Raw genomic sequence first — 27586 nt, forward strand, 5'->3', positions numbered from 1 at the left:
TCATTCAGACCGAAAGGTCTGAATGACAAATAAAGGATCTAAGTCTAAGACTAAGTCTAAGTGCAGCAGCATGCACATGTGCCTGCATGCACGTGTGAGCACATGCGCAAATTTGCTAAGTCTGCAGCAGAACTTGGTCTCCAATGGCCTTAGACATGCTTGATATTGATAATTGGATAAATTAAAATGTTAAGAAAGGGAAAAAAACAAACTAAAAATGACCAAAAAAAGTGTTAGAAAATAAAATGTGTATAAATAGTTCATTGTTCGGGAAATATATTTTGACTTTCAGAACTCTCTAACATGCATTACTGATGTGTGTAAACCATTATCACTGAGGATGCAAATGCTAGTGATTTGGAACACATGGAGTAATCATCATCAAATTCAACTGAGAATGAACTGATGGAAGTGTAACATAATTACTGCTCGCCCAAGCAATTTGAAAATTCATCTCTTGGTGTAACCAGCGACACTGTGATGAAGGCTGTGAGCACAACTCCAACCGTCTGTGTTAATGGTCTACGGCATGAGGCTGCTTATTAACAAGTGGCTGGTCCCCATGAATAGTGGGTGGAGGTGTGCTCGCAACCTGAAACATGCCATCAGACCACATTCATTTCTAAACATCACAGGCAATTTTGGAGAGCCTTAGCTATGAATTTAATGAGTGTGTCCTCGTCAGCTTTGTGAACCCTCTATAGTTTTAAAATATATCTTTTTTATTATTCCGAGTATTGTTAGGGCATGGAGTGTCCAACAAGTGCATAAATATTTCCATTAGTCTATTCTGCATTAAGGGAAAACAGCAAAAGAGATTTGAGCCCATGGTTCCTCCATGAGAGATGTGTCTTCTGAACGAGGTAGCCTCCTTCAACGCTGCATCTTACAGTCAGTCCATTATTGTTGAACAGGTAACTGTAGGACAAAACCCCCCGAGGACAAATACTTCCTCATGGACAGGCAAAGATTTATCAGTTATATCGTCTTCAGCATCCCCAAAACATCACTTAGCAGCCTTTAGGGGAACAGCATATGCAGTAGCCTGGCATTTGATCACCTTCATGTTGTCAAACAACTTGGCATATGCCTTCAAGGGGTAGGATTGGTATTAGGTGAGGCTCAATGGACATCAGGTAAAGAGTGCTGACAGTAACATGGTAACTTTGATGTTGCTACTTACTAAGGCAAATAACATTGGCACAGATCTCAGCCATGCATCTTTTATTGAAGACAGTCAACTAACATGCTACAATATGTTACAATACAACAAAGGCCATGCCACATGGCTCGTACCACGCTTAAACGCCCACATCATGATAAGAGAAGTAGTTTTAAAGTTTGCTTTGAATTAAAAAACAATAAATTAGTTACCGATAAAGACATTCCCACAAAGCAGCCATTACAGTAATAGGTTAATGCAAGTTTCACTTCCCCAACTCGTATTGGGAAAGAGGAAATATGCAGGAAGGAAGTGCAGATGCTGGTTTAAAACGAAGATAGACACAAAAGGCTGGAGTAACTGGAGGATCCGTTCCTACTCTCCAGGGATGCTGCCTGTCCCGCTGAGTTACTCCAGCTATTTGTGTCCATCTTGGGAAGGAAGAACCTGAAGAATCATATTATCATCTAAAATCATTATATATATTGTAATTTATAGAATGTTTCTCATGATCGCAAACTCGAGAATGTAAGTTAATTTCAATCCCCAGACTATAAGATCAATGGATGACAGCTTCATTGAGGATTACATTTCATAGTTTAAGATTTTTTTGCGCTCATTCAGAGACCTCGAATATTGTCTTGACAATATTCAATGTAGTTGAACTCCTTTATCACACAAGGGACACTTTTCCATTGCTTGAAGGGTCTTCTTTCATTTCCCAAATCAACTACAAAATGTTTGATGTTCAAACCGGGAATGGGCACACTCTTGAAGATGATCTGCATTCCCCAGACCTGTGTAGGGAAGTGCATGAGAAGATGAATTAAACACCATTCAAAACAAATTCCTGCCGATGGCATTAGATAACACTGTCAGTGCTCATACGTTGAAACATAGAAACATAGAAAATAGGTGCAGGAACAGAAGGATCTAGGAATAACTGTGCATAGTTCCCTGAAGGTGGAATCTCATGTAGATAGGGTGCTAAAGAAAGCTTTTGGTGTGCTGGCCTTTATAAATCAGAGCATTGAGTATAGAAGTTGGGATAAAATGTTAAAATTGCACAAGGCCTTGGTGAGGCCAATTCTGGAATATGGTGTACAATTCTGGTCGCCAAATTATAGGAAAGATGTCAACAAAATAGAGTTGACATACAGAGGAGACTTACTAGAATGTTGCCTGGGTTTCAGCACCTAAGTTACAGAGAAAGGTTAAACAAGATAGGTCTTAATCTTTGGAGCGCAGAAGGTTAAGGGGGGGACGATAGAGGTCTTTAAAATTATGAGAGGGATAGACAGAGTTGACGTAGATAAGCTTTTTCCATTGAGAGTAGGGAAGATTCAAACAAGAGGATATGATTTGAGAATTAAGGGACAAAGGTTTAGGGGCAACATGAGGGGGAACTTCTTTACTCAGAGAGTGGTAGCTGTGTGGAATGAGCTTCCAGTGGAAGTGGTGAAGGCAGGTTCGTTTTTATCATTTAAAAATAAATTGGATAGGTATATGGACGGGAAAGGAATGGAGGGTTATGGTCTGAGTGCAGGTAGATGGGACTAGGTGAGAGTAAGTGTTGGCACGGACTAGAAGGGCCGAGATGGCCTGTTTCCGTGCTGTAATTGTTATATGGTTATATGGTTAATTAGTAAATCAAACCTGGATTCCCTTTAAATTTCAAGGAAGATGTTAGCTCACAATGTTAACACAGTCTACCTCCCATTTGATTTGGAGATGGAACCACTCACTTAGAGTGAATTAAACCTGGTATTATGTAATGCCATCCTGTTCACTTATCAGATGGCCATTGCTTCTGATGGGCATCTCATCAAGATACAAAGTGGGATTTAGAACAGAGGGAAGTTGTATAATTGCAATGGTAGGCGTGCCATAACACTCAGTCGTAATAATCAACGCAGAATCACATGGCCCCATTTTCTAATTCCAGGTTATCCAGGTTGATTTACGTTGCACAACACAAATATTACTTAATATATTGTAGTTCTATTCTATTTCTGCAAACTAAATACTTGTGATAAAGTTACGCAGAATCTTCAGTTACAGATTGCATGTCCCACTCATTCTATTTGCAAACACATTTTTGGACATTGCTGATATCCAAGATGAATTTGGGCAAAGTGCTTGTGTGCTTGTTTCCCACGTTATAAGTGGTTTCTGGCTGGGCTACATGGATTTAACATACCTGACCGCACTTGCGACAGGCCACTGTGCCACCAGGTTCCCAGTCTTCAAATTTTCTTGGCAGGTTTATCTTACCGGATACTTTGTAGTAAAGTCTGGAGAAATAAAAATGGGAGCCAAAAGTGAGTAAAGCATTTGTTTTTTAAATTAATGTCACAAAGTATGGCCCATCCTAATGTTAATGTTATGTATTTCAGCCTTTGTTCATTTTTAAAGCTATTTCCAAAATCTTGAAGCCCCAAACCAAAAACTAGATGCTATAAATGTGCAATGAAAAATTCTGGATCAATCATAAGCCTGGCAACATTTATGGGGCAAGAAACAGAGTTAATGATGTTTCATCAGAACTGCATTAACTCTCTCTCTATCTTAACATAGAAACATAGAAAATAGATGCAGGAGTAGGCCATTCGGCCCTTCGAGCCTGCACCGACCGCCATTCAATATGATCATGGCTGATCATCCAACTCAGTATCCCGTACCTGCCTTCTCTCCATACCCCCTGATCCCCTTAGCCACAAGGGCCACATCTAACTCCCTCTTAAATATAGCCAATGAACTGGCCTCAACTACCCTCTGTGGCAGGGAGTTCCAGAGATTCACCACTCTCTGTGTGAAATCTTCTTGGAAGTTGGGTGATGAGTATTGCCAGCATTCACTATCTTTTTTATATATAAAGAAATCTCGGACTTCAAGCACAGGGTTTAGCACACAGCATGTGGAGTTAGCAGACAAATAGCAGAATAGATAACAAGTTGACCACAAAACAGAAGTAAGAGAGTAAGAATTAATATTAGTTATTCGGACTGGAGAAAACATGGAAAACATTGTTCCATTAGTATTATTGCCCCCACACATGTGCTGCTCACCATTTATAATTTGGATTTGGTAGCTGATCGTTTAATTTCGAATTTCAAAATAAGCACTGCATGGAGAATACTGTGCAGGGTTATTGGGATTATGGGTTTGCCATATGAAGAGCTGGCCTGGTCAGTTGGGAAAGCCTCTATTTTAGTTCAGTTTAGAGATACAGCGTGGAAACAGGCCATTCGGTTCACTGAGTCTGTGCCGACCAGCGATCCCCGCACACCAACAGTATCCTACACACACTAGGGCCAATTTACAATTATACCAAGCGAATTAACTCATAAGGAAGACAAAAATGCTGGAGAAACTCAGCGGGTGAGGCAGCATCTATGGAGCGAAGGAAATAGGCAACGGGTCGAAACAATTAACTTAACTTCAGACAATTAACTTACAAACTGTACGTTTTTGGAGTGTGGAAGGAAACCAGAGGACCCCGGGAAAACACACAGGACACAGGGATAATGTACAATGTACAAACTCAGTATAGCCGAGCACCCATAGTCAGGATCGAACCTGGGTCTCTGGCACTGTAAGGCAGCAACTATACCACTGCGCCATGACCATCATTCTTAGCACTTACTTGAAGTCTGGATTCACATTAACATGGTGCATGCCCTCGATGATCCGGAGGTCACTGGCGTGGAACACAGGCTCATTGCAGTTCCGACAGTGAAACCTCAGACCTTCTGGACGGTTTGCCCTCTTCTTGGTCATTTGCATCTGATCCTTCACCTTCCGCGCGATTATGTCTTCTAATTGCAGCTCTCGAATCTAAAGCAGAGAAATCCTTTGGGTCAACGCGGCTTCTTGTCTTCGACTAAAACGGCTTGACAACCCTTTCACCAGAGTTTGCAAAGACCAGCATCAGCGAGCATGGCGATGCAGAATTGTGGCATATTTGGTATGTGTTTAAAAATGGCTTTTAGTTTAACATTACTGTTACCTCAAGGAGACTATGTCAGGTGGTTAACCATTTTCACATTGTCTATCCTAAAAGCAGTCCCCCATGGGATCAAGGATAACTTCATTCCTCTGTTGTGGGATACAAGGTCACGGATGAAAATATTCCAAGCAACATTCAGGTATGTTACTACTGAGAATGTGAATGATGGTCCTGGGATTACAGGTCTTGATCTTCAAACTGTGGAATGCTAGCTGCCTGTGCTTGGTTTCTTTTAGCCTGGGTTACCGTTGTACAACAGTTCCCCCAGAGCTGGTGTTGACCCAGAGGCAAGGGAGACCAAGGGTCTGGAGACCAGGCTCTGCTGCATGGCATTAACGCTCACAATGGTTGGCACACAAAAAGGTAGATAACAACTGGCAAACAGAGTCACACTTCCAGTCCCACTGGCTAAACTCCTTTCATGTACATATACTGTACACACACGCATTTACACTGCCAGTTACACATTTCCAAATACACATACACACTTGTACTGCTTAATACACACTCTGAAACACATACCCACATTCACACAGACAGGAGTTGAGGTACATGAGCCCTCACTCACTGCCTCCCTCCTTCTTGCTCTGCTCACCCACCCTCTCAGTTCCCCATTGATTTCCATTCCCTAATTCTGACCTTATACCATGTCGGGTTCCTGGCCCCTGGTCCACATTCCAACCCCCAACTAGAGCCACATATACAGCCCGTGTTCCTGATCCCAGCTCCTGCCGCACACATTCCCGACTCCAGTTTCATATGGAGCCCATGTTCCCAAAAATATCTGAGCCATTAACATGTTTTAATTGCTTTCCATTTCCATTGCAGTCTTCAAAGACTCTGGAAAATCAATGACCTCAGTCCACCACTCACCAGATTCATTCAATCTCTGGTTGCGGTGGGGGGATTGCAACCTTCACGCGGCCCACCCTGTTTCGACTAATGCAATCAACCTGACGTACACAAACAAGATCAAATAGAACAAGTTGACCAACAACTTTAGGCCTTGCACACCATACGCAAGAAGAAGAAGAAGAAGAATCACTGGTTAGTGGTTATTAACCACTCTGCGATACTATAAACTCATAGAAATATGACTGGATTTTTTTTTTTTTTCTCTTTTTTTTTAATATGTTTTATTTTATTAGAAGTAAGTACAGTCATATGGCACCAAAGTGCCTAATATATATTTTCATAATACATTTTATGTACAACTTCTTTTTTTTTTTTGTTACATTGAAAAAAGATGAGAATAAGAAAAAGAAGTTAGATAGTAAAGGATAGAAAGATGTGAAATATATAGTGTGTGAAGAAAGAGAACGAGTAAATGAAGAAAGTTGAGAGAGAAAATAGTGAAAAGAAAATAAAATAAAAAAGAAAAGGAGATCATTATTTATAGTCTTGACCAACCCTCGTCCAGTCCTGAAACAGTTATTTTTTACAATTGTGTTGCACCATATGATTCCAAAAAAACGACGAATGGAGACCAACTCGTTATGAATTGATCTGATTTATCCATTAGGAGGAATCGCATTTCCTGAAGATGAGCGGTGTCCAACATACTTGCAATCCACATTTTAAGCGTTGGTATTGATGTACCCTGGATGACTGGATTTTGAGGTAGTGTAGAGAATAGATTTACCCACAAGAGTCTAAAGCTGCTTTATGAAAACCCCCCAATTGATGTTGCATATCCGGAAGAACACAAAGCTTATGTGGAATAATTACCTTAATTCGATAGTCACGTGGAGACATTTTTTGTACTTCCTCTATTGCACGTTCCATAAGACCCTCGCGGTATTCGTTTACAAATTCCCGTCGCATCTCTCTCCCTCCTTGTTCAGCGACAACTGAATAAACGCTGTTTTCTGCTCTGGCTCGCCCTCTGGCCTTGGGGATGGAGATAAAAACCAGACACTCATACAGCAGGAAGGCACAGAGACTTGTTAAAAGAATATCACAGAATGGACATAAAATCTCAATGTATTATCGGTGTACGTGTAGGAAGGAACTGCAGACGCTGGTTTAAACTGAAGATAGACACAAAAAGCTGGAGTAACTCAGCAGAACAGGCAGCATCTCTGGAGAGAAGGAATGGGTGACGTTTCGGGTTTATAATAAGTTGTATTGTGAATATAGGTAATCAATTTACCTGCATCATTGCAATCTCATTGGTGATGAGTCCATAGCGGATGACCACGTTGCATTTTTTAATGTCGAGCCCTTCTTCAGCTACACTGGTAGCAATGAGGAGGTTGATATCACCACTTCGGAAATCTGCAATTACATTCTGTTGCTCATTCTGTTGAGAAACATCATAATCACACAAGCAATTAATGTTCTGTGCACTGTTTAACATGAAAGGGATCTTAACAGCCTGCTCCTGTTTCTTAAATGCCATCATATTAAGGTCATAACCAAGTCACAGGTGATGGGAATAATATGGAAGAGTGCCCATATTATGGGTGAGTTGGGCCAAATGCTGTACAATTCTATAATTCAATATCAATATATTAGAAATCAAATACATTTCACTATGCTGCTGAAACCTGTTGGCTCGGCACACATCCCAGCAATAAGACATAGAACATAGAACAGTGCAACACAGGAACAGGCCCTTCGGCCCTCAACGTCTATGCAAACATGATGCCAAATTAAACTACTATCTTCTCCCTGTACGTGGTCCGTTTCCTGCATCAATAAAACAAAACATTCTACGGTTAGACATCAGTCGTCATTTCCTGTGACACTCTTTTATTGTAATGTGTAGGAAGGAACTGCAGATGCTGGTTTACACCGAAGATAGACACAAAATGCTGGAGTCTCTCAGCAGGACAGGCAACATCTATGGAGAGAAGGAACGGATGACGTTTCGGGTTGAGACCCATCCTCAGACTGAAGGGTCTCGACCCGAAACATTCCTTTCTCTCCAGAAATGCTGCCTGTCCTGCTGAGTGACTCCAACAGTTTGTGTCTCTCTTCCACTGTAAGTTTCTCTTTAACATTTATAAGGGAAATTGAAAATAGGTAAATAGCATGATCAGTTATGTGACTTTTCTAGTCAAACATCCAAACCAAACTAAACTAAAAAAGAGACAACATCAAATATTTATCTTTCTCCATGACACTCTGAAGAGTTGGCCCTGCAGATGAGCTTGTTGTACAACTTATTAGTTGCTTTGTGGGGTTAATTTTTTTGCTTCATAGATTGTTGCAGATTTAAAAATGACTTTGATCTGCTCTTTGTACAGACAACAGGAAGTTGCTCTCATTACAACAGCTGCACTTCATGATTATTAAAAAAAACCAGCATCCTGTTTACACGTTATATTATTTTTCTTCTAATGTATTCAGGAACCATTACTTTCTCGTGACCACCAATGGTGTTGACCAGGGAGATCTAGGGGGATAATACTTGCCTGTTCTACAAAGGTCTGGGCGGGGGACAGAATACTTCTTGTATTCTGCCATGTTAGTATATCACCAGTAATCATTGAATCATTAATATTATGGATTACCACTCTCTGCACACCCCATTGCTTGTCCAGACTTAGCATGAGGAGCAGATTGAATCAGCTGCATTGACTAAATGGGATTTTCCAGCTCACCTGAGTCATGTGTTTGGTCAGGCTACTGACTCCAGCCCCGGTTAAACATTTTGCTCTGATGTCAGGTCCCTTCAACTGCTCGCAGTTCTTAATCCAGCCGTACAAGGCATGTGCGCTCTGCCGCGTTTTTGTGAAGATAATTCCTTGGGAGTTTGGGACCACAAACCGATCATGGAGTATGTTCGCCAATGTGTCCAGCTTTGGGTTCTCATACTCTTTTTTGAGTGCAATTAAGAGTAACTCGTCTTGATTTTCTGGTGGGTGGAATAGACAGTTTGTGGATGAAATAAACATTAGGGCCAACTAAATGGATCGCACAAAGTTATCAATATGCTGGAAATGTTATGTTAACAATGATGCTCTGTAGTAAAGTGTTTTTCCCATTTCTTCTCTAAACATATGAGCATTCCTAAGTTATTCCACCAACGCAGTAATTATTCTTCAATTTGCAAGCTTGACAATAGGTGTAGTGAAGTTTTTTTGACAGTCCGAAGATTATAGCTGAATATGACTCTAGTCACCAGATGAACATATGGTTCCAGCAGAATGCTTGGATAGCAACAATGAGCAGAAGCTTGGCTTCTTCTTCCTCCACCCTTTGCCGGTTATGTGAGAATTCCCGAATCACAACGTTCATTTATCCAGGACAATGGCCCCCACTATCCCTTGGATATCTAAGCCCTAATGTTTCTCATGGGCACTGCTGTGAGTTCAAAATTCTGGTCTATCAAATTATTACAGAACTTTTAGTTTCTAGAGATACAGCGCAGAAACAGGCCCTTCGTCCCACCGAATCTGCATGGACCAGCGATCCCCGCACATTAACACTACCCTACACACACTAGGGCCAGTTTACACTTATACCAAGCTAATTAACTAACAAACCTGTACGTCTTTGAAGTGTGGGAGAAAACCGAAGATCTCGGTGAAAACCCACTCGGTCACGTGGAGATCATACAAACCCCGTACAGACAGCGCCCGTAGTCTGGATCGAACCTGGATCCCTGGTGCTGCAAGCTTTGTAAGGCAGCAACTCTATCGCTGCGCCACCATACCGCCCAGCATTTCATGCCCCAGACTAGTCCTTTATTCTGACAAATACTTCTCACTCCTCAAACACAGGCATCACCTCAGCTCTCAAACTTCAACTTATTCAGTCAATTGCCAAATCCCAAGCCCACATATTCATCTCTTCTCAAGCACCCCTGCGGAGATGTGTGGGCAGCCTCCCTGCATTAATCCTTTCTCCAAGTCTCAACCCACTCAAAAAGCCCCAGCACACATCTATCTTAGGGTTAATTTTCAGAAAAGGACACAAAGTGTCGGGGTAACTCAACGGGTCTGGTCAGAGGACATGGATAGGTGACATTTTGGGTCGAGACCCTGCTTCAGTTTTACTTTGGTGGGTTGTGGAGTTTATCTGAAAATAGGTCGGATTCACTCAGCAAATCTTAAGCATACCCACCACTAAACAGCCTGGACAGGAATCGATCTGTTTGATCCAGGACAGTCTTTGTAAGTTTTTCACTGTCGTGGAATTCCTCCAGGTATTGAAATGCGTCGATCATTTGCACCGTGTCATTGATCAGTAGAGAATCATTGTACTTCCGGAGGTGAAGTGCGCAGACACGCTTTAATCTGCTGGATTCTATGGCACCTGTCAGCGTACAAAAAAATATTAGGCACTCAGATTATCTGTGCAAGACTGGAAATGTAATCAGTTCCAAGAGCAAACAGACAGTTTCCATGCCAAATGCTACTGACAGTGTAGGAGGATGTGTGGGCTATCACATCCATATCAACCCCAAAAGAGCCATTTAATCCAATGCCACTTCATAGCTTTCTGTTTAGCATGGTGGAAGATTTAGTTTGCAGCAAAGTGGCAGAGTACTCCAAATCCCCAGTACTCTACTAACTTTAAAAGAATCATCTTTTCCCCTTTAATCAATCCACCTTGAATCTGCGGATACGCAAGGGAATGTGGACGCTGTTTTACAAAACCAATCCACCTTGGATATATGTATTTTTGTTACTGAAGATAGACACAAAATGCTGAAGTAACTCAGCGGGCCAGGCAGCATCCCTGGAGAACTTGGAGAGGTGACGTTTCTGGTTGGGTGAACACAGGCGAGGAGGTTATTGGATAGGCAGATTATTGGACAAAGGCCAGAGATGCAAGTGTGAGCCCGAGAGAAGCGTGGGATAGAGAAGGGGGCAGGACAGAGCAACTGGCCATTGAATGTACATAAAATGAAAACACAGCGAGGAGGTATTATGGAGCGGCAAATATTAATGGGCCAAAGGCTTCAGAGATGCAAGAAGGGAAGTGTGGAGGAGGAGGAGCCCGAGGGCGGGCAGATAGGAGGGTGGGAGGAGACAGCTAGAGGGTTAAGGAAGGGGAGGAGACAGTAAGGGCTAGCAAAATTGGGAGAATTCAATGTTAATGCCATCCGGACGCAAGGTCCCCAGGCGGAATATGAGGTGCCTATGACCACATCCTTACCCAGACTCGATAAACGACCACATCCTTACCCAGACTCGATAATTGTCTACTCCGCCATTGAATCATGGCTGATTTATTTTAACCCCATTCTCCTGCCCTCTCCCCATAACCCCTGATATCCATACTTATCAAGTATCTCTTCCTTCAAAATATCACTTGACCTAGCCTCCTGTGGCAATGAATTCCACATATTCACCATAAAGAGTTGTCAATTGTTAAACTCAGGGATAGAAAAGTTTCTAAATGTATATCAATTATTTACTGGTTACTCTTTAGTTACTGGTCACTTTGCTGATGAAAAGAGATCATTCCTGCTCAATCTGCATAAGATTCTCATAATATGCCACACTTTATTTAAATTTCTCCTTGGTCTCCTTCCTTCCAAAGAAGATGACCCCTGTCCATCACATTTCTCCTCAATAAATAATGTGCGAGCAATTCTGGCCATTGAATTTGGATTGATCCAAAATAAAGGAACCTTTAGGAGCTCATCAACAGCAACACACATTGCCTCCTCCTTGGCCCAATGGGAAATGTTCAAATGTCCTGATTAAAACTAAACAATCAAGATGCAGGGCATATTTTATCTTGCTTACCTTTAAAGCTGATGCAAATTACATATTTTATGCAATAAGAAACTAACCGGTTCTGTCCCCACCTGTTTTCTCCAGCTCTACCACAGCTTGTTCGTAAATCTGTGACCCAAACTTCCTCGTGATTGAAGAATCATCTAGTTGGGAATGGATTTTTGCCATCATCATTTTAATTTGGTCTCCAAAAGGGTCCTGTGAATAAGTGAAGAGAGAAAGTAAAAATACCATTTGAAAAAGTTGCAATTTAAAAAAATTAATCTGTTTTTAATACGAGAAAATCTCCATTTTAAATCAACTTTTCTGCATTCCATTTTTACTTCCATATCTTCATATTGAATACCTTCTTTGAGTTATATGTCATGAAATGGATAGTATGGAATCCTTTCAAATTCCACGCTTTGGTCTGAATGATATAAATGTTAAATGGTACTCTGAATCAGTACAATGCACTTTTTATTTATTATACTTAAATGGTCATTTAGCTATTGATATTCAATGCAATTTAAGTATATCGGAGAGGATTCCTGCCATTACAATTTCTGTGCAATGTGAATGAGAGGAAATGGTTCAATCCATTAACTTTCTGTACAAGTGGATTGTGGTACTCAGAACTAAATGCACATCTCATCAAGTTGTTCCAATACAGATACAACACGAGCATTGTCCTGCGCACAAAAGCAGGATGAATCAAATCTGGTCTCATTCAGTCTACTATCAATCATCAAAATGGTGAAAGGTGTTATTGACTGGCTTATCTATGCCAAGTCAGAGTTTTGCCACACTTTAACAAAGTCTTAAACTCAAGCAAAATTCAACTAACAAGCTGAATTCCAGAGATGAGGTGAATGCGACTGTACTCGCCAACAAGGCAGTGTTTGAGTGAGTGCGGCATCAAGCAGCCCTGGTTAAACTGAAGTCAATGGGCATCAAAACTTCAATAGTTGGAGCCTCACCGCGAACAAAGGAAGATGGTCTCACTTGTTGGAGTTGATCATCTCTGCAGGATCGATGCAAGTATCTAAAACTATGGTGCATTGTTTTAAGATTAGGGGCTAACCATTCATAATGGAATTAAGGTAACATTTCTCCTTTCAGAGGGTTGTGACCCCTTTGGAATTCTCCATCTCAGGGAACTGGGGACATAGTGAATGTAATCACGGTAGAAAATTGATGGGCAGTTGAAGTATAAGAAGTCAATGTTTCTGGGGAGACAGTTGGAAAGTGGACCTAGTGGTTTGAGATGTTCCTCGTGAATATTCCAACAGATTGTCTAAGATCCAAAACATAGAAACATAGAAACATAGAAATTAGGTGCAGGAGTAGGCCATTCGATATGATCATGGCTGATCATCCAACTCAGTATCCCGTACCTGCCTTCTCTCCATACCCCCTGATCCCCTTAGCCACAAGGGCCACATCTAACTCCCTCTTAAATATAGCCAATGAACTGGCCTCAACTACCCTCTGTGGCAGAGAGTTCCAGAGATTCACCACTCTCTGTGTGAAAAAAGTTCTCCTCATCTCAGTTTTAAAGGATTTCCCCTTTATCCTTAAGCTGTGACCCCTTGTCCTGGACTTCCCTAACATCATAAAACTATGAGGATAGAACAAAATAGAATGTCCATGGGCAGGGGTATTTCCATAGTATAATTAAAGGGTGTTCTTTTTGGAAGGAGATGAAGAGGAATTTCTTTAGTAAGAGGGTGGTGAACCTGTGGAATACGGGCCAAACATAGGCAGGTGGGACCAGTAGCTGGGTGTGGACAAGTTGGCTGGTGTGGACCAGCCACACCAGTTGGCTGGTGTGGACAAGTTGGGCCGAAGGTCCTGTTTCCACGCTGTAGGTCTCTATGCATCAGAGATACCATGAAACATTGATAGTATTTGATAGTTTGACAGCTGACTAAAGCAAGGACATGAGTGATCTGGATGAGAATGTTTTTGTTTACTCTTTTAGGTCAGGCACAACACTTGATTGGATTATTTCATGCAGGGCCTTGACTTTGGGCATCAGGCCAGTTTGGGATTGCGTTGACCATACTGGATCCATTAAAGGCAAGTTCCCACTGACTGCTTGTTTTGGCGCCAAGCTGCTGGCAGAAAATTCTGAGCCTAGTTTCCAGTCAATGTGCCAGCCTGTCCAAATGAAGAGTTCATTAGATTGTGCAGATGGCAATCCAGTAAATCAAGGGACTGCCCAGAAAAATGTTGCTGTGGTAAATGATCGCCATGAGTTCCTGAATGGCGGTGCAGACACAAGAGGACCAACGACTACACTCGCATCTATTTCTTATATTTAACACACTGTTGCAAGTGTAGATGAGATTAAATGTGTAGGAAGGAACTACAGATGCAGGTTTAAACCGAAAATAAACACAAAAAGCTGGAATAACTCAGCAGGACAGGCAGCATCTCTGAAGAGAAGGAATGGGTGACTTTTCGGGTCAAAACCCTTTTAAGACTATTTTAGGTAAGAATATATGCAAATACTAAATATATTATGCTATATTAAACAAAATATATGCAAATACTAAAAGGATTTTGGTGAGACCACACCTGGAGTATTGAGTGCAGTTTTGGTCTCCAAATCTGAGGAAAGACATTCTTGCCATAGAGGGAGTACAGAGAAGGTTCACCAGACTGATTCCTGGGATGGCAGGACTTTCATATGAAGAAAGACTGGATAGACTTGGCTTGTACACGCTAGAATTTAGAAGATTGAGGGGGGATCTTATAGAAACTTACAAAAGTCTTAAGGGGTTGGACAGGCTAGATGCAGGAAGATTATTCCCGATGTTGGGGAAGCCCAGAACAAGGGGTCACACTTTAAGGATAAGAGGGTAGTCTTTTAGGACCGAGATGAGAAAATCATTTTTTACACAAAGAGCGATGAATCTGTGGAATTCTCTGCCACAGAAGGTAGTTGAGGCCAGTTCATTGGCTATATTTAAGAGGGAGTTAGATGTGGCCCTTGTGGCTAAAGGGAGTATGGAGATAAGGCAGGTACAGGATACCGAGTTGGATGATCAGCCATGATCATATTGAATGGCGGTGCAGGCTTGAACGGCCGAATGGCCTACTCCTGCACTTATTTTCTACGTTTCTATGTATATGATGATTACGCAGATTTTATATTCTTAAAATATTTTGTACCAGTTTTCTTTCTTCAGTAACATCATAATTTTTAATAGGCTGAGGAACTATTTCTTCAAGCTGTTGCTTCCACTCTGTGGGTGATTTAATCATCTCAGCATCCATATTGGCGCAGATCTGTGATAAATAGAAAGTAAACACTCTTTAACAGTTAACAAACAGGATTAACAAAATGGCAATGATCCAAAACATTTTTTTTCTACTCCTACTATTTAAAATTGGTTTCCCTCTATTCCAGTACTTGGAAAATTAGCTCTGCTCCAGTCACTTTAGCAGAAGCCAAATGAGCTACTCAGCAATATTTGCGATCTTAAATGTCCTGAGCCCAATCACGAGAATTCGGGCTGCACGATAGCGCAGCGGTAGAGTTGCTGCCTCACATCGCCAGGGACCCAAGTTCGATCCTGACTATGGGTGCTGCCTGTATGGAGTTTGTACGTTCTCCGTATGACCTGCCTGGGTTTTCTACGGGATCTCTGACTTCCTTGCACACTCTAAAGGCTTACAGGTTTGTAGGTTAATTGGCTTGGTATAATTGTAAATTGTCCCTAGTATGTATAGGATAGTGTTAAAGTGGTTGGCACGGGCCTGGTGGGCTGAAGGGCGTGTTTCCGCGCTGTATCTCTAAATTAAACTAAACCCGGTTTACATAATTGGAATGGGCAAGTGTCAAAACCAGATAAATCTGTGTTTTATTTCTGTTGAGGATTATCTTTGATTCTGAACTTTAAAATAACTCCTGAAGGAGGCGGTTGGCATATTTTACTTATTGTGAAGTAGACCCAGCCTGGGGTATTATATAATAGTGCAGGCACACTCTACATTTAGTCTCGTTGACCTCTATGTGAACCATGTCAAAGCAGTCTTCCTTTTATACTATGCCCTAATGAGCTTCAGCTAATTGCTATAACCCAAGTGAGATAGAATTTATTATAAGGGATTATTCAGTCTATAACTATTATTTGAATTGTAAGATTAGATTGTGGCCTTTGAAATTACTCTGCGCTACTTGGTTTATGAAGAGAAATTCCTTATTAACTTGGCTGCTGTTCCTCTTTTGAGCAGTGATTTTAGTGGTGTCAGAGGGCATACATCATGCTTAATGTCAGTGAAATGGAAGGCAAAACTGGTCTTTACATTAGAATTTATTATAATTTCTGCTGAAAATATAACATTATGCATTGGAGCTTTAATTATAATTAAGGAGTCAATATTTGTAATTGTTTCAGGACTTGAGGCTGGAACTAACTCATGTACTGCCTCAAGATTTCATTGCCATATATATATATATATATATATATATATATATATATATATATATATATATATATATATATATATATATATATATATACTGCCACGTCAAATGTTTCAATGATATTCTGCAACTCTGATTGCATTTCAAGTTTCCAGCACCAATGTATTCTGATTTATGATTTATTCAATGATGCATTAGCCAAATAAGATTAAAGAAAACAAACCTGCAACAGATCATAGAAACATAGAAAATAGGTGCAGAAGGAGGCCATTCGGCCCTTCGAGCCAGCACCGCCATTCATTGTGATCATGGCTGATCGTCCCCTATCAATAACCCGTGCCTGCCTTCTCCCCATTGAGCATGAGACAGGCAATCTTGATCAGAACTACTCTAATCCACCATTCACATTCAAATAAATGATGGATATCCGTGTGTGCATGGAGGTGGTAAACCTGTTGATGGATTTGGAAATATCCACCTGTTCAAACCACTATTGAATTCACCATGGAGTCCAGTGGCAGAGCCCAGTCCTGTTGGCACCCGCCAGCATCAGCGCTGGGGAACGCCCCTTAGGACCCAGTTCAGCTAGAGCTGGTGGAGCTGCTGCCTCACAGCACCATAGACCTGGTTTTGATCCTGACTTTGGATTCTGCTTGCGTGGAGTTTGCATGTTTTCCCTGTGACCGTATGAGTTTCCTCCCACATCCCAAAGAAGTGCAAATTTGTAGGTTAATTAGCATCTGTAAATGTCCTCTGGTGAGTCGAGGGTGGAACACATGTGAACGGGTGATCGATGGTCGGTGTGGACAGGGTGGGCCAAATGGCCTAATTCCATGCTGTGTCTCTAAACAAAATCAGCATCCTCGATGCCAGCAATTTTAATAGGATTCACAGGGCACAGATTTTGAATACAAATGGAAAAGTAAGTTGCATTTTTCAAAATTACTTCCCTTTATTTTCTTTTAATGAATTTTGCTTCAAGTTAATGTCTGCTAGATTCAATTCATTTTTTTTAAACTTTTAATAAAACACATTTTGTACTATTTATTTAAAGTAACTATTTTTAATCTTGGTGATACTTAAACAATAGTAACGTGCGTGTGGATTCACTTTTGATAACTTTCCAACACCACCTTTCAAGCCATTTCAAGATAAGCCCTCTGCGCTAAGTCACCTGGGCCCGGGTTTGCTGATGGGCTCCAAGGAATGGCAAAAGGCCAGGAAAAGTATGGAGATCTGCATCTCGTGGGCAGTGATTCCTGGTCAGCAGTGGTAGTCCAGCACAAGCTGACCCTAAATAAGCAGGACTAGAGCTCAGTCCCTCAGCACACAATGGCTTATTTGCCTCGGGTTGGTGGCAATGGTTAGCCCCTCTTGTAGAGTGGATGGTGATAACTCCAAGGACAGAAATTTTCCCTAAAACATAAAAAAAAACTGAAGGTACACATGAAGCAGTTGGTGTTGACTTAATTGGTCTTAAAGCTGTATTAACCTGCATGATATGGTCCACTGCCTTGTTAGATGTATTGGCTCCATCGGTTCCAGGTGATGCCGTGAGTCCAAGGATTTGTGGTAAATTCTTTCTGTTCTGATGCTTGACCTCAATGTACTGGTTCATGATTTTATTATATACTCCATCCTTCTGAGTGTGGTGGCACTCATCAATAATCACCAGAGAAAACTCTGTATTTAGAAACAGAAACAAGTTATCTCTTAAAGAAAAAATTGTAAAGCCGAAAGTCACAGTTCCAAATTTCCCCTCTGAGCCAGAGTCTCGTCAAACTCAGTGAAATTTTAATTCTCATTAACTCTAACATCACTCAAAATAAACTCTGAGCAGAGAAACACCGGATCTGTTTTTAACAGAGAAGTTTACCACATCATAGGAGTTCAGAGGAATGGCAGGGATTTCTGCATGGAAACCATGTTCTAGAATCTAGGTGGGATACACAGGAGATCCCTCAAGTATATTGGTGAACTCTAATGTTTCTTAGGAGTTTTATGGTTATAGTACATGGACAGTCTTTAGTCAGAGGGTGGTGAATCAGTGGAATTATTTGCCACAGAAGGCTGTGGAGGCCAAGTCAATGGATATTTTTAAGGCAGAGATAGATACATTCTTAATTAGTACGGGTGTCAGGGGTTATGGGGAGAAGGCAGGAGAATGGGGTTCGGAGGCTTAGATAGATCAACCATCATTAAATGGCAGAGTAGATGGGCCGAAAGGCCTAATTCTGCCTCTAGCACTTATGACCTTTTGACATGACTGGAAAATAGCAACCATGACTAACGGGATGTAACGTACAGAGATTTTTGAGGTAGTTAAACTAAGATGAATATACTAAGGGAAAATACTGTGACGTACAATGCTTTCACCATCTATTGTAAAAAACAATCGTCAAAATCATTGCTTTCAGCATAATGCTCAGTGTTTATCCCTTGCCAGATACAAATAAATACATAATTGTAGCTACCATTGCATATTTTAGTTATCAACTAATCCAAACAAGTTATCCCATTTGCCTAATCTGGATATTTCTTAAAGATATAACAATGTAGTCTACTTGCTCTTCATTAAAACACATTTATACAGTCAGTGACATCCATTTTGAAGGACACATAGCTGGAGTAAGAAGCTGTACTACCTGTCAGCTGAATGTACTTCTCTTCCTCTGTGCTATTCAGTGCATTTTGCAGGATCTGTGCCGTGCAGATGATAACATCATTCTTCCGCACAACGTTTGCAAAATGCTCTTTAAGCTCCGAATCACCGCTGATGGGTACCACATTATACTTGGGCGTTAGGAATGGCATAAACTCATTATCATAGTGTTGATTCACCAGAGGCACCTATAAAATGAATGCCCATCATTGTGTTTACCATACAGATGTTTAGATTTTAATACCATTAATGTTGTAAGAATTCCAGACCCTTATCATCATTTGTGTACAATTACTTATTCAAACTTAATTAATGTTAATGTTGCTCAATGTAATGTTACTCAATTTTGGGCCCCATATCTGAGGAGGGATGTCCTGGCTCTGGAGAGGGTACAGAGGAGGCTTGCACGAGTGATCAGTGGAATGAGTGGGTTAATATATGATGAGCGTTTGCCGGCACTGGGCCTGTACTCGCTGGTGTTTAACAGGAGGGGGGACCTCATTGAAACTTACTGAATGAGAGTGGATGAGAGTCTAGGACCCGACTAGCCTCAGAATTAAAGGACGTGCCTTCAGGAGGGAGATGAGGAGGAATTTATTTAGGCAGATGGTGGTGAATCTGTGGAATTCTCTGCCACAGAAAGCTGTGGAGGCCGTCAATGGATATTTTTAAGGCAGTGATAGATATATTCTAGATTAGTATGGGTGTCAGGGGTTATCGGGAGAAGGCAGAAGAAAGGGGTTAGGAGGGAAATATAGATCAGCCATGATTGAATGATGGAGTAAACTTGATGGGCTGAATGGCCTAATTCTGCCCCTATCACTTATGACCTATCTTTTCCTAGATGATTTCACCAATTTTACTTAACTCTATGGATTTTTTTAGGACCAACAGGAGGAAGAAGGAAATAGGAATAGGAGGGTGACAATGTTTATCATATCATCTTTGCCAATCAATTTGACCATGCCGAAGAATTTTATATCAACTTTCTTTTCTTTTCTAAATGTTCCCTTCGTACCCAAAGATCTACTTGATTTAATCTTGAATACACGTATCAACTGCTTGGACAAAGAATTTCAAAATTTATAGTATTTTAATGGTTGTTTCTCCCAATTTGTCATTAATGCATGACCTTTAACCTAAGATTATGAACCATATTCAACTAATCAGGAAAAACTAACACTCATCACCCAATTTGACATACTCTCCAAGCATCAAATAAATTTAGTAGAACCAATTTATAAATCTAATTAATTAATTGGCAATAATCAGTGATATTAAATAATGAGGATAGATGAATAAATGGATAGATGGCCAATTAAATGGATAACTAGTTAAATAAATAAAAATATTATTGATTGATGATTTATTACATTTACTTAATTTTATAAATTTAATAAATCCAATTAATTTCCAATAAACAACAACCCAATAAACTGCAGTTAATATCATATTTTTCTGAACATAAATTGTAATGAAAATCCATAAACAATGGCTGGAAGCCAACAATATAATTGAGTGCTGGAAATACTTAAGATTGCAGGCAACATCAGTGGAGAGAAAACATAGTTAACATTTCAGTTCAAAGAAAAATCATTGATCCAAAAATAGAACTCTTCTTTCTCTCTCCATTGATACTGTCTGGCTTTACTTAGTACTTCCAGCATTTTGTAATACATTATTTAAAAAAAAGCAGAACTATTTAACTCAACTCTCATCCTAAGAATTAATCTAATGGATTCACCAAGATCATTTTGCTGCTGGGCTCAAGATTACATTTCAGAACTAACATTTCATCTGGAATTGTTAGCTGCAAGCAATGAAGAGACGATGGAATAATAATCTTCACCACTACAGGGGATTTATTGCATTCAACCAAAACAATGGAGTGATGCAACACAAAGACAAAGTCATCCCTATGGGAGAGTTTCAGGCCAGGATAAATGTAATTATTTTAACCCACAATTATTCACTTCACAGCAGCCTTAATGGATATTGCATAGCATTAGAAGCTTCAATCAGAAATTTCAATGGTAAGTATTCCTTTTCACTATGATGGAATACTTTAAAGCTACGGGCAATTTAGAAATGCATGAAAAATCCAACCCCACCAATCATATAAAACATACAAACATCACCCAGTAGCTGTATATTTTTAAACTGTGTCGAAAATATGGAACTTTTTAGTATATTAGAACATTTTCTCCCAAACATTATTCTTCATTCGAAAACTTGGTATGAACATACTGAGAATGTCTTGTGTCATCATTCACTGAGCTAGATCTAAATAAACTCTTAAAGGCTTAACATTAATTTCTCCCTGTGCAAGGAGCTGCTCTCTCAGTATCACAACATTTAAGAAATTGACACCAAAACAGACACACTAACACCCGTAATCAAATGGCAAGAGTACATAGTTGAGAACAATGGGTGTCCCCAAATAACATTGAAATACACCTTTAAAAATGCTGTTCCAAATAAGCATTAGAAAATCTATCACACATTAGTTTTTTGTTTATATTTGTTCATGAAATCTATGCCTCATTGGCAAGGCTGGTCAATGTCCATGCTCTCTTAAAGTTACTCTGTGACATGCAAGGTCATCTAAGAAAAGCAACCATGTTAATGGGCTTGCCAGACCAGGTGAGTGGCATATTTCCTGTCCTGAAGCTATCAGTGAACAAAACTGTTTTACAACACCTGTAATAAACTCATAATCACTCCCACTAGCTTTCACCCGGTTTATTTAATTCCCTGAATTCAAGTACCCCAACCGCCATGGTGGGGTTTGAACCCATGTCACCAGCACAAAATGCTTTTCTTTATTAGACTGTTGCTTCTAATATTTCTGAAGCAAAATATTAAAATTATCATAGATACTCCAGGTTCTCCTGTCTATGCATGTAATCTTAATCTCTATTCCCTGGAGGCCTTCCAGTAAATCCTCTCTGTGCCATTGCTCCTTTCTCTCCTAATGTAAGCAGCCGGAATCGCTGTCATCAGCATGCCACCTGCACTCGTCACTAACAAACATGCCAATAGCAGTCCAAGGCAAAAATGAGCTGCAGGTATCGGAAATCAGAAATGAAAACAGAAACCGGTGAAAATAGCAAGTAAGGCAGCATCTTTGGAGTCAACATTTCATGCTGATCACCTTTCATTAGGACACCAGATATCTTAACTTAATGCACCACCAAGAAAAAAGAGTGCTCTGGCAGAGGGGGCGCCAAGAATGAAGAGGGAACCGGTGGGCTGCCTGCGACCATGCTTAATAGATAGTCCAGTTCTTCGCTGCGAGGAGATAAGATTGTACAAAGAACTTTTAAAACTTTGTTGGCACCACAAACGTGGCAACTCTTTGTGTACTACCTCGGTGAAGTCTGCTGTGTGAATTTACTGGACTGTGTGCAAAAACAAATAATTTCACTGTACCTAGGTACATGTGGCAAAGTTACATTGAACATTGAATTCATTGTATCTGACGATGTCAATTGATGGGAGGTCCCATCTCAAAATCATGTGATCTTGAATGGTGACAGGGCCATGTATGATGCCATGCCATCACGCGAAGTGTTTTGAAAGAACAATACCACTCGGTGAAAAGTATTGAGCAGCACCTGACACACAGTCAGACAACTCCAAAATTTGATTAGGCGTTTAAAGATTTCAAACTTTACTCAAAAATGTATGTATGTATATTTAAAAAACACATTTGTTGATTAGAAGTATTGAATCAAATTTAGTTTGAAAACAGCATACTAACTTATTCTCACACATCTCCTACTCAACAGGTCCACTTTATTCAAAGGAGTGAGCTCACTGCTCCTGTGCCAAGTCTAATGACTTCTGTTCAACTGTTTGGGAATTGGAACTGGTCTACGCTCTGTCACTGAGTGGAGCCAACTCTACAGCACCCATGAGAAATTGCTGGTGAAGTTAATCCAGCAAATCTGGGAACTCCATTCTCTAAACTTGGTGACACACCGAGGGTCACTGGTTATAGAGTCAGAGTTGTGCAGCATCGGAACAGGCCCTTCAGCCCACTGCATTTATGTCGAACATTGTGCCTAATATACTAATCCTTCTTGCCTGCATTAATTTTATATCCCTCTATGCCTTAATAAAAAAAGGAACTGCGGATATTGATTTATACCAAAGATAGACACAAAATGCTGGAGTAACTCAGCGGGTCAGGCAGCATCTCTGGTGAAAATGGATGGGTGACATTTCAGGGTGCCGAACGAGATGTCACCAACCCATTTTCTCCAGCGATGCTGCCTGACCCGCTGAGTTACTCCAGCATTTTGTCTCTATCCTTCTATGCCTTGCTTTTCTAGTAACTGTCCAGATGCCTCTTAGCTGTTGTTACTGATTTTGCCTCCACACCTCCTCAGGTGGTTCATTCTAGGTATCAACCACTCTGTGTGAAATAAATTAGCCCTTAGATTTCCTTTAAACCTCCTCCCTCTCATCTTAAACCTATGCCTTCTGGTTTTAGACATCCCTACCATGGTAAACAGACTCTGGCTAATCACCCTTAGGATGCTTACCATCATTTCATATACCTCAACCATGCCACCTCACCACCTCCTTTGTTGCACAGATAATGTCCACCATCTCCCCACAAGTTCTAACCCAGGAAGTTGCTTGGCCAGACAATACCACTGCTTTCAATAACACCGACTTACCAACACATGGTTTAAAGCATTAACATGGGGACTGCAGTATCTTACCTTGTTTACAAGAACAACCACTTTGCCTTGACCTTTCTTTTGGTCCAGATGGTGCCTGGCAACAAACACAGCTGCCCGTGTCTTGCCTGCACCTGTCGGGAGCCAAATGATGATATTTTTCCCCTCGAGGGCAGGTTGCACCACCTCCCACTGATAGTCACGCAAATCAATTTGCATTTTGTATCTGCAAAACCAAAAACAATTAACCCTGCTATCATCTTGTATCCAAAATAACCTATTGATTTAGCTTAATCAATTTATCAACAGTTTGCCAAGAAAAATATCTGATGTTTTTTCCTATCACTTTCATTTGCTGCTGAAGAGGTGAGGTTTGGATCATTAGCTTAGAATCTAGAAGCAGCGAGGATGTGAAAGTTGATGGGAACATCAGCAAGAACTCAAACTTAATGGGATTGAAGTGTGAGGAGAATATGAAAGAGCTAGTACCTTAAAGCTTGGCTGTGAGTTCATGATAGAGATACTGAGGAGATGGGAAATCAATTATGGAGAGTCAGTGCAATGATAGAAATTATGGATCATAAACAATGGCACAAGCTGCATCTGCGAAGGTTATGTAAAGACTCAAAGTCTAATTCTGAATCTTCATTGGCATTGTTCATATTCATTCAGAGAGGGGAAAGACATCTACTTTTTAAGCTCTGTTTGTATAACTAACATGGCTTTATTCTTAAAACATTGTATCAGATTTTCATTAGCTAAAATAAATGAAAATGAAAACAGAGCAGTTAATGTAACAGCTGACAGACATTGGCAGCTCTACATCTAAATGGCAAATCTGTGCAATTTGACCTTCTTCATATTTCCCTACGGTATTCAGCAAAATGAAACATAACAATTTTGAAACAAATGATTCAGTCAAAGAATCTTCCCTATTCTCTTAGTTTACCATGACACAGATCTATCATAGAAAAGGGTCAAATTTAACTATCAAGATAAAAACCTTGCTCAGTGCAATGGTTGTAAAACAAACATTGAGAAGTTCCAGGCTGATAAATTATTCCAATACTAAATGTAAACCACATCTGCCACACAAGAATGATCCCAGGAATGAGTTGGTTAACATATGATGAGTGTTTGACGTCACTGGGCCTGTACTCACAGGAGTTTAGAAGGATGAGGAGGGACTTCATTGAAACTTACCAAATAGTGAAAGTCTTGGATAGAGTGGATGTGGAGAGGATGTTTCCACTAGTGGGAGAGTCTAGGACTAGAGCTCATAGCCTCAAAATTAAAGGACGTTCCTTTAGGAAGGAGATGAGGAGGGATTTCTTTAGTGTGAAGGTGGTGAATCGAAAGGCTGTGGAGGCCAAGTCAGCAGATATTTTTAAGACTGAGATAGATTCCTGATTAGTACGGGTGTCAGGGGTTATAGGGAGAAGGCAGGAGAATGGGATTAGGAGGGAGAGATGGATCAACCAGGATTGAATGGTGCTGCAGACTTGATGGGCGGAATGAGCTATTTCTACTACTATAACTTATGACCTAAGTGAGTGAATTACATAGTGACTGAAGTTATTAGTTTGGAATTATGCACCAACAGCTCAAAAAAATATGCATCACAGTGTTTCCAGACGTCCTTTTAATTAGGATTAAATTCCCTCAACAAAAATGATAGTGATTTAGCAAGCTGCTTTTGCTGCTGCCATGTTGTTTATTAGTATTGTCAGTGCAAGACAAGTACTAAACCAACCAAAGGACCATTAAAGTCCTGTTTGACAAGAACAGGACATGTCCTCTGCAAGAAATCCTAATACAGATGCTTGATGAAGATACTGTAAACATAGTTCTCTTCAAACATAGCCTATCATTTTGACCGACCGAGTTAACTATTCTGCAAAATCATTACCACAGCAATATTACATAAATCGGAAAACAATGAATTTGGTCTCATTACTGTCACTACAAATTCCAAAATTGATTTTAAAACTTAGTGAAATTCACTGATGATTCATTGGAAAATATTGCATCACAGTGGTACAGCATATTTTACAGAACATGTAAGAACATGTTAGAGCACCAGTCAGTGCCAAGTTATCACATTTACAGTTTATCACAGTTTATTGTAGAGATATAGCATGGAAACGGACCCTTCGGCCCACGCCAACCATCGATCACAAGTTCACCCTAGTCCTACATACTCCCACTTTCTCTTCCAATCCCTATACACTAGGGGCAATTTACAGAGGCCAATTAACCTACAAATCCGCACGTCTTTGGGATGTTGCAGGACACTTGAGCACCTGGAGGAAACCCACGTGGTCACAAGGAGAACGCGCAAACTCCACACAGACAGCACCCGAGGTCAGTATCGAACCCAGGTCTCCAGTGCTGTGAGGCAGTGGCTCCACCAGCTGTGCCTTTGGAAAAGATTTAAACTGACACGCTGACACCACTAAGCCAGCTTTACGTTCCTGATATCCATTCGGTCATCCTGATTATTAAATACATCTTGGGGATGATTAGGTGAGTACAGATTAGGGTTGGGCTCTGACATGCATACACAACCCGATACATAGACACATAGACAATAGGTGCAGGAGTAGGCCATTCGGCCCTTCGAGCCAGCACCGCCTTTCAATGTGATCATGGTTGATCATCCACAATCAGTACCCCGTTCCCTTGGCTCTGTCTGAAGAAGGGTCTCGACACGAAACGCCACCCATTCCTCTCCAGAGATGCTACCTGTCCCACTGAGTTACTCCTGCATTTTGTGTCTACCTTTTCTCCAGAGATGCTGCCTGACCCGCTGAGTTACTCTAGCATTTTGTGTCTATCTAAAGTAGAAACCAAACTTGGGCATTAGTGTTTTGTCTCATCCCAAAATAGATTTATATAGTGTGTTTGTCTGTCTCTTTTGTGGAATCCATATCTGCAATTAGCTTCTTAAAATTATTTTTTGTACTATTATTAATTATTTTCTCTTCCAGGGGAAAGGGCAACAATAGATATAGAAGGTACTTAGGACAAATGAATGGAAAATATAGTATGCAGAAAGCAATGATAATCAAGGAAATGTGGAGCTCACAATGGTCCATTGTTGGCTGTGGGATAGGTGATAACGAGTTAATAAAGACAGTGGAACTCAACAGGACGACAGTAAAACTAGTATGATGACTTGGGTGGGGGAGGGACAGAGAGTGAGGGATGCAAGGGCTACTTGAAGTTAGAGAAATCAAGTTTCATACCGCTGGGTTGTCAGCTGCCCATGCAAAATATAGATTCCTACATCATAGTTGGAAATAATTGCACATAGCAAGCTCCTGCAGTCAACAGTGTGTTAATCACATAACCCGCCCTTTGGTTACATTTAGTGATCGTTAAATGTTAAGTCAACATACTCGAGAAAACTTTCCTGATCCTCTTCACAATAATTCTCTAGGATGTTTTAGATGCATCAGACAGGAGCAGAGTCAAATACAGCACCTCCGATGGTGCAGAGCCCCCTCAGACACTGGCACCACCAGCCTAGACTTTTGTGCTCAAACCTCACAAGTGAACTTGAAATAAGTGAATTTAAAAAATGTATCAGCAGAATCCCCATCTAATATGCTAGCACGGTTAATGAATTAAATACCCAACTCACCAAGAAGCCTTCTTGCTCTTCTCTGAGCAGTGGATGAGGAAGTAGCATCATCTGATTCTGTTTTGGCTTTTAAATGAAATGCATAGGTTTTGTTCTGTTCTCTCCGGAATAGAAACTGAAACTGCATCAAGGGCCCTGAAAAGGGGTATAATGACTGCCAACAGAAACTAAATGTTCAACATTTGTCAACAAGTAACAAAAGATTTGTTCCGTAGCAGTGACTTTAAATGCTGACTAAAACATTTGCTAATTTCAGCATGAAGTGCTATGTTACAATAGACAATAGGTGTAGGAGTAGGCC

General features: G+C 40.6%; 1 protein-coding gene across 1 annotated transcript; it reads right to left on the minus strand.

Moving 5' to 3' along the window:
* Positions 1–1211: 1211 nt before the first annotated feature.
* dhx58 (DEXH (Asp-Glu-X-His) box polypeptide 58) lies at positions 1212–27586 on the minus strand. The gene is made up of 13 exons (XM_055657007.1): positions 27286–27586; positions 23682–23865; positions 18932–19136; positions 17779–17969; positions 15029–15145; positions 11941–12067; positions 10245–10436; positions 8780–9033; positions 7324–7473; positions 6900–7061; positions 4809–4999; positions 3363–3456; positions 1212–1959 (listed from the first exon to the last, which is right to left on the minus strand). Exons 2-13 carry the CDS (start codon positions 23856–23858, stop codon positions 1783–1785), a joined length of 2037 nt encoding a protein of 678 aa, XP_055512982.1. The 5' UTR covers positions 23859–23865; positions 27286–27586; the 3' UTR covers positions 1212–1782.

Source organism: Leucoraja erinacea, chromosome 27 (assembly GCF_028641065.1).
Source record: "Leucoraja erinacea ecotype New England chromosome 27, Leri_hhj_1, whole genome shotgun sequence".
In the NCBI taxonomy this organism is placed as follows: domain Eukaryota; kingdom Metazoa; phylum Chordata; class Chondrichthyes; order Rajiformes; family Rajidae; genus Leucoraja; species Leucoraja erinaceus.

What these genes read in the sequence shown, in the direction of transcription:
- dhx58 (XM_055657007.1), bottom strand. Translation starts at nt 23,858, where the DNA reads ATGCAAATTGATTTGCGTGACTATCAGTGGGAGGTGGTGCAACCTGCC. An exon ending in CCTGTCCAGGCTGTTTAGTG is followed by an intron (nt 9,034 to 10,244) that starts GTGGGTATGCTT and finishes TCCACCCACCAG; the next exon opens with AAAATCAAGACGAGTTACTC. An exon ending in TGACCAAACACATGACTCAG is followed by an intron (nt 7,474 to 8,779) that starts GTGAGCTGGAAA and finishes GTTTCTCAACAG; the next exon opens with AATGAGCAACAGAATGTAAT.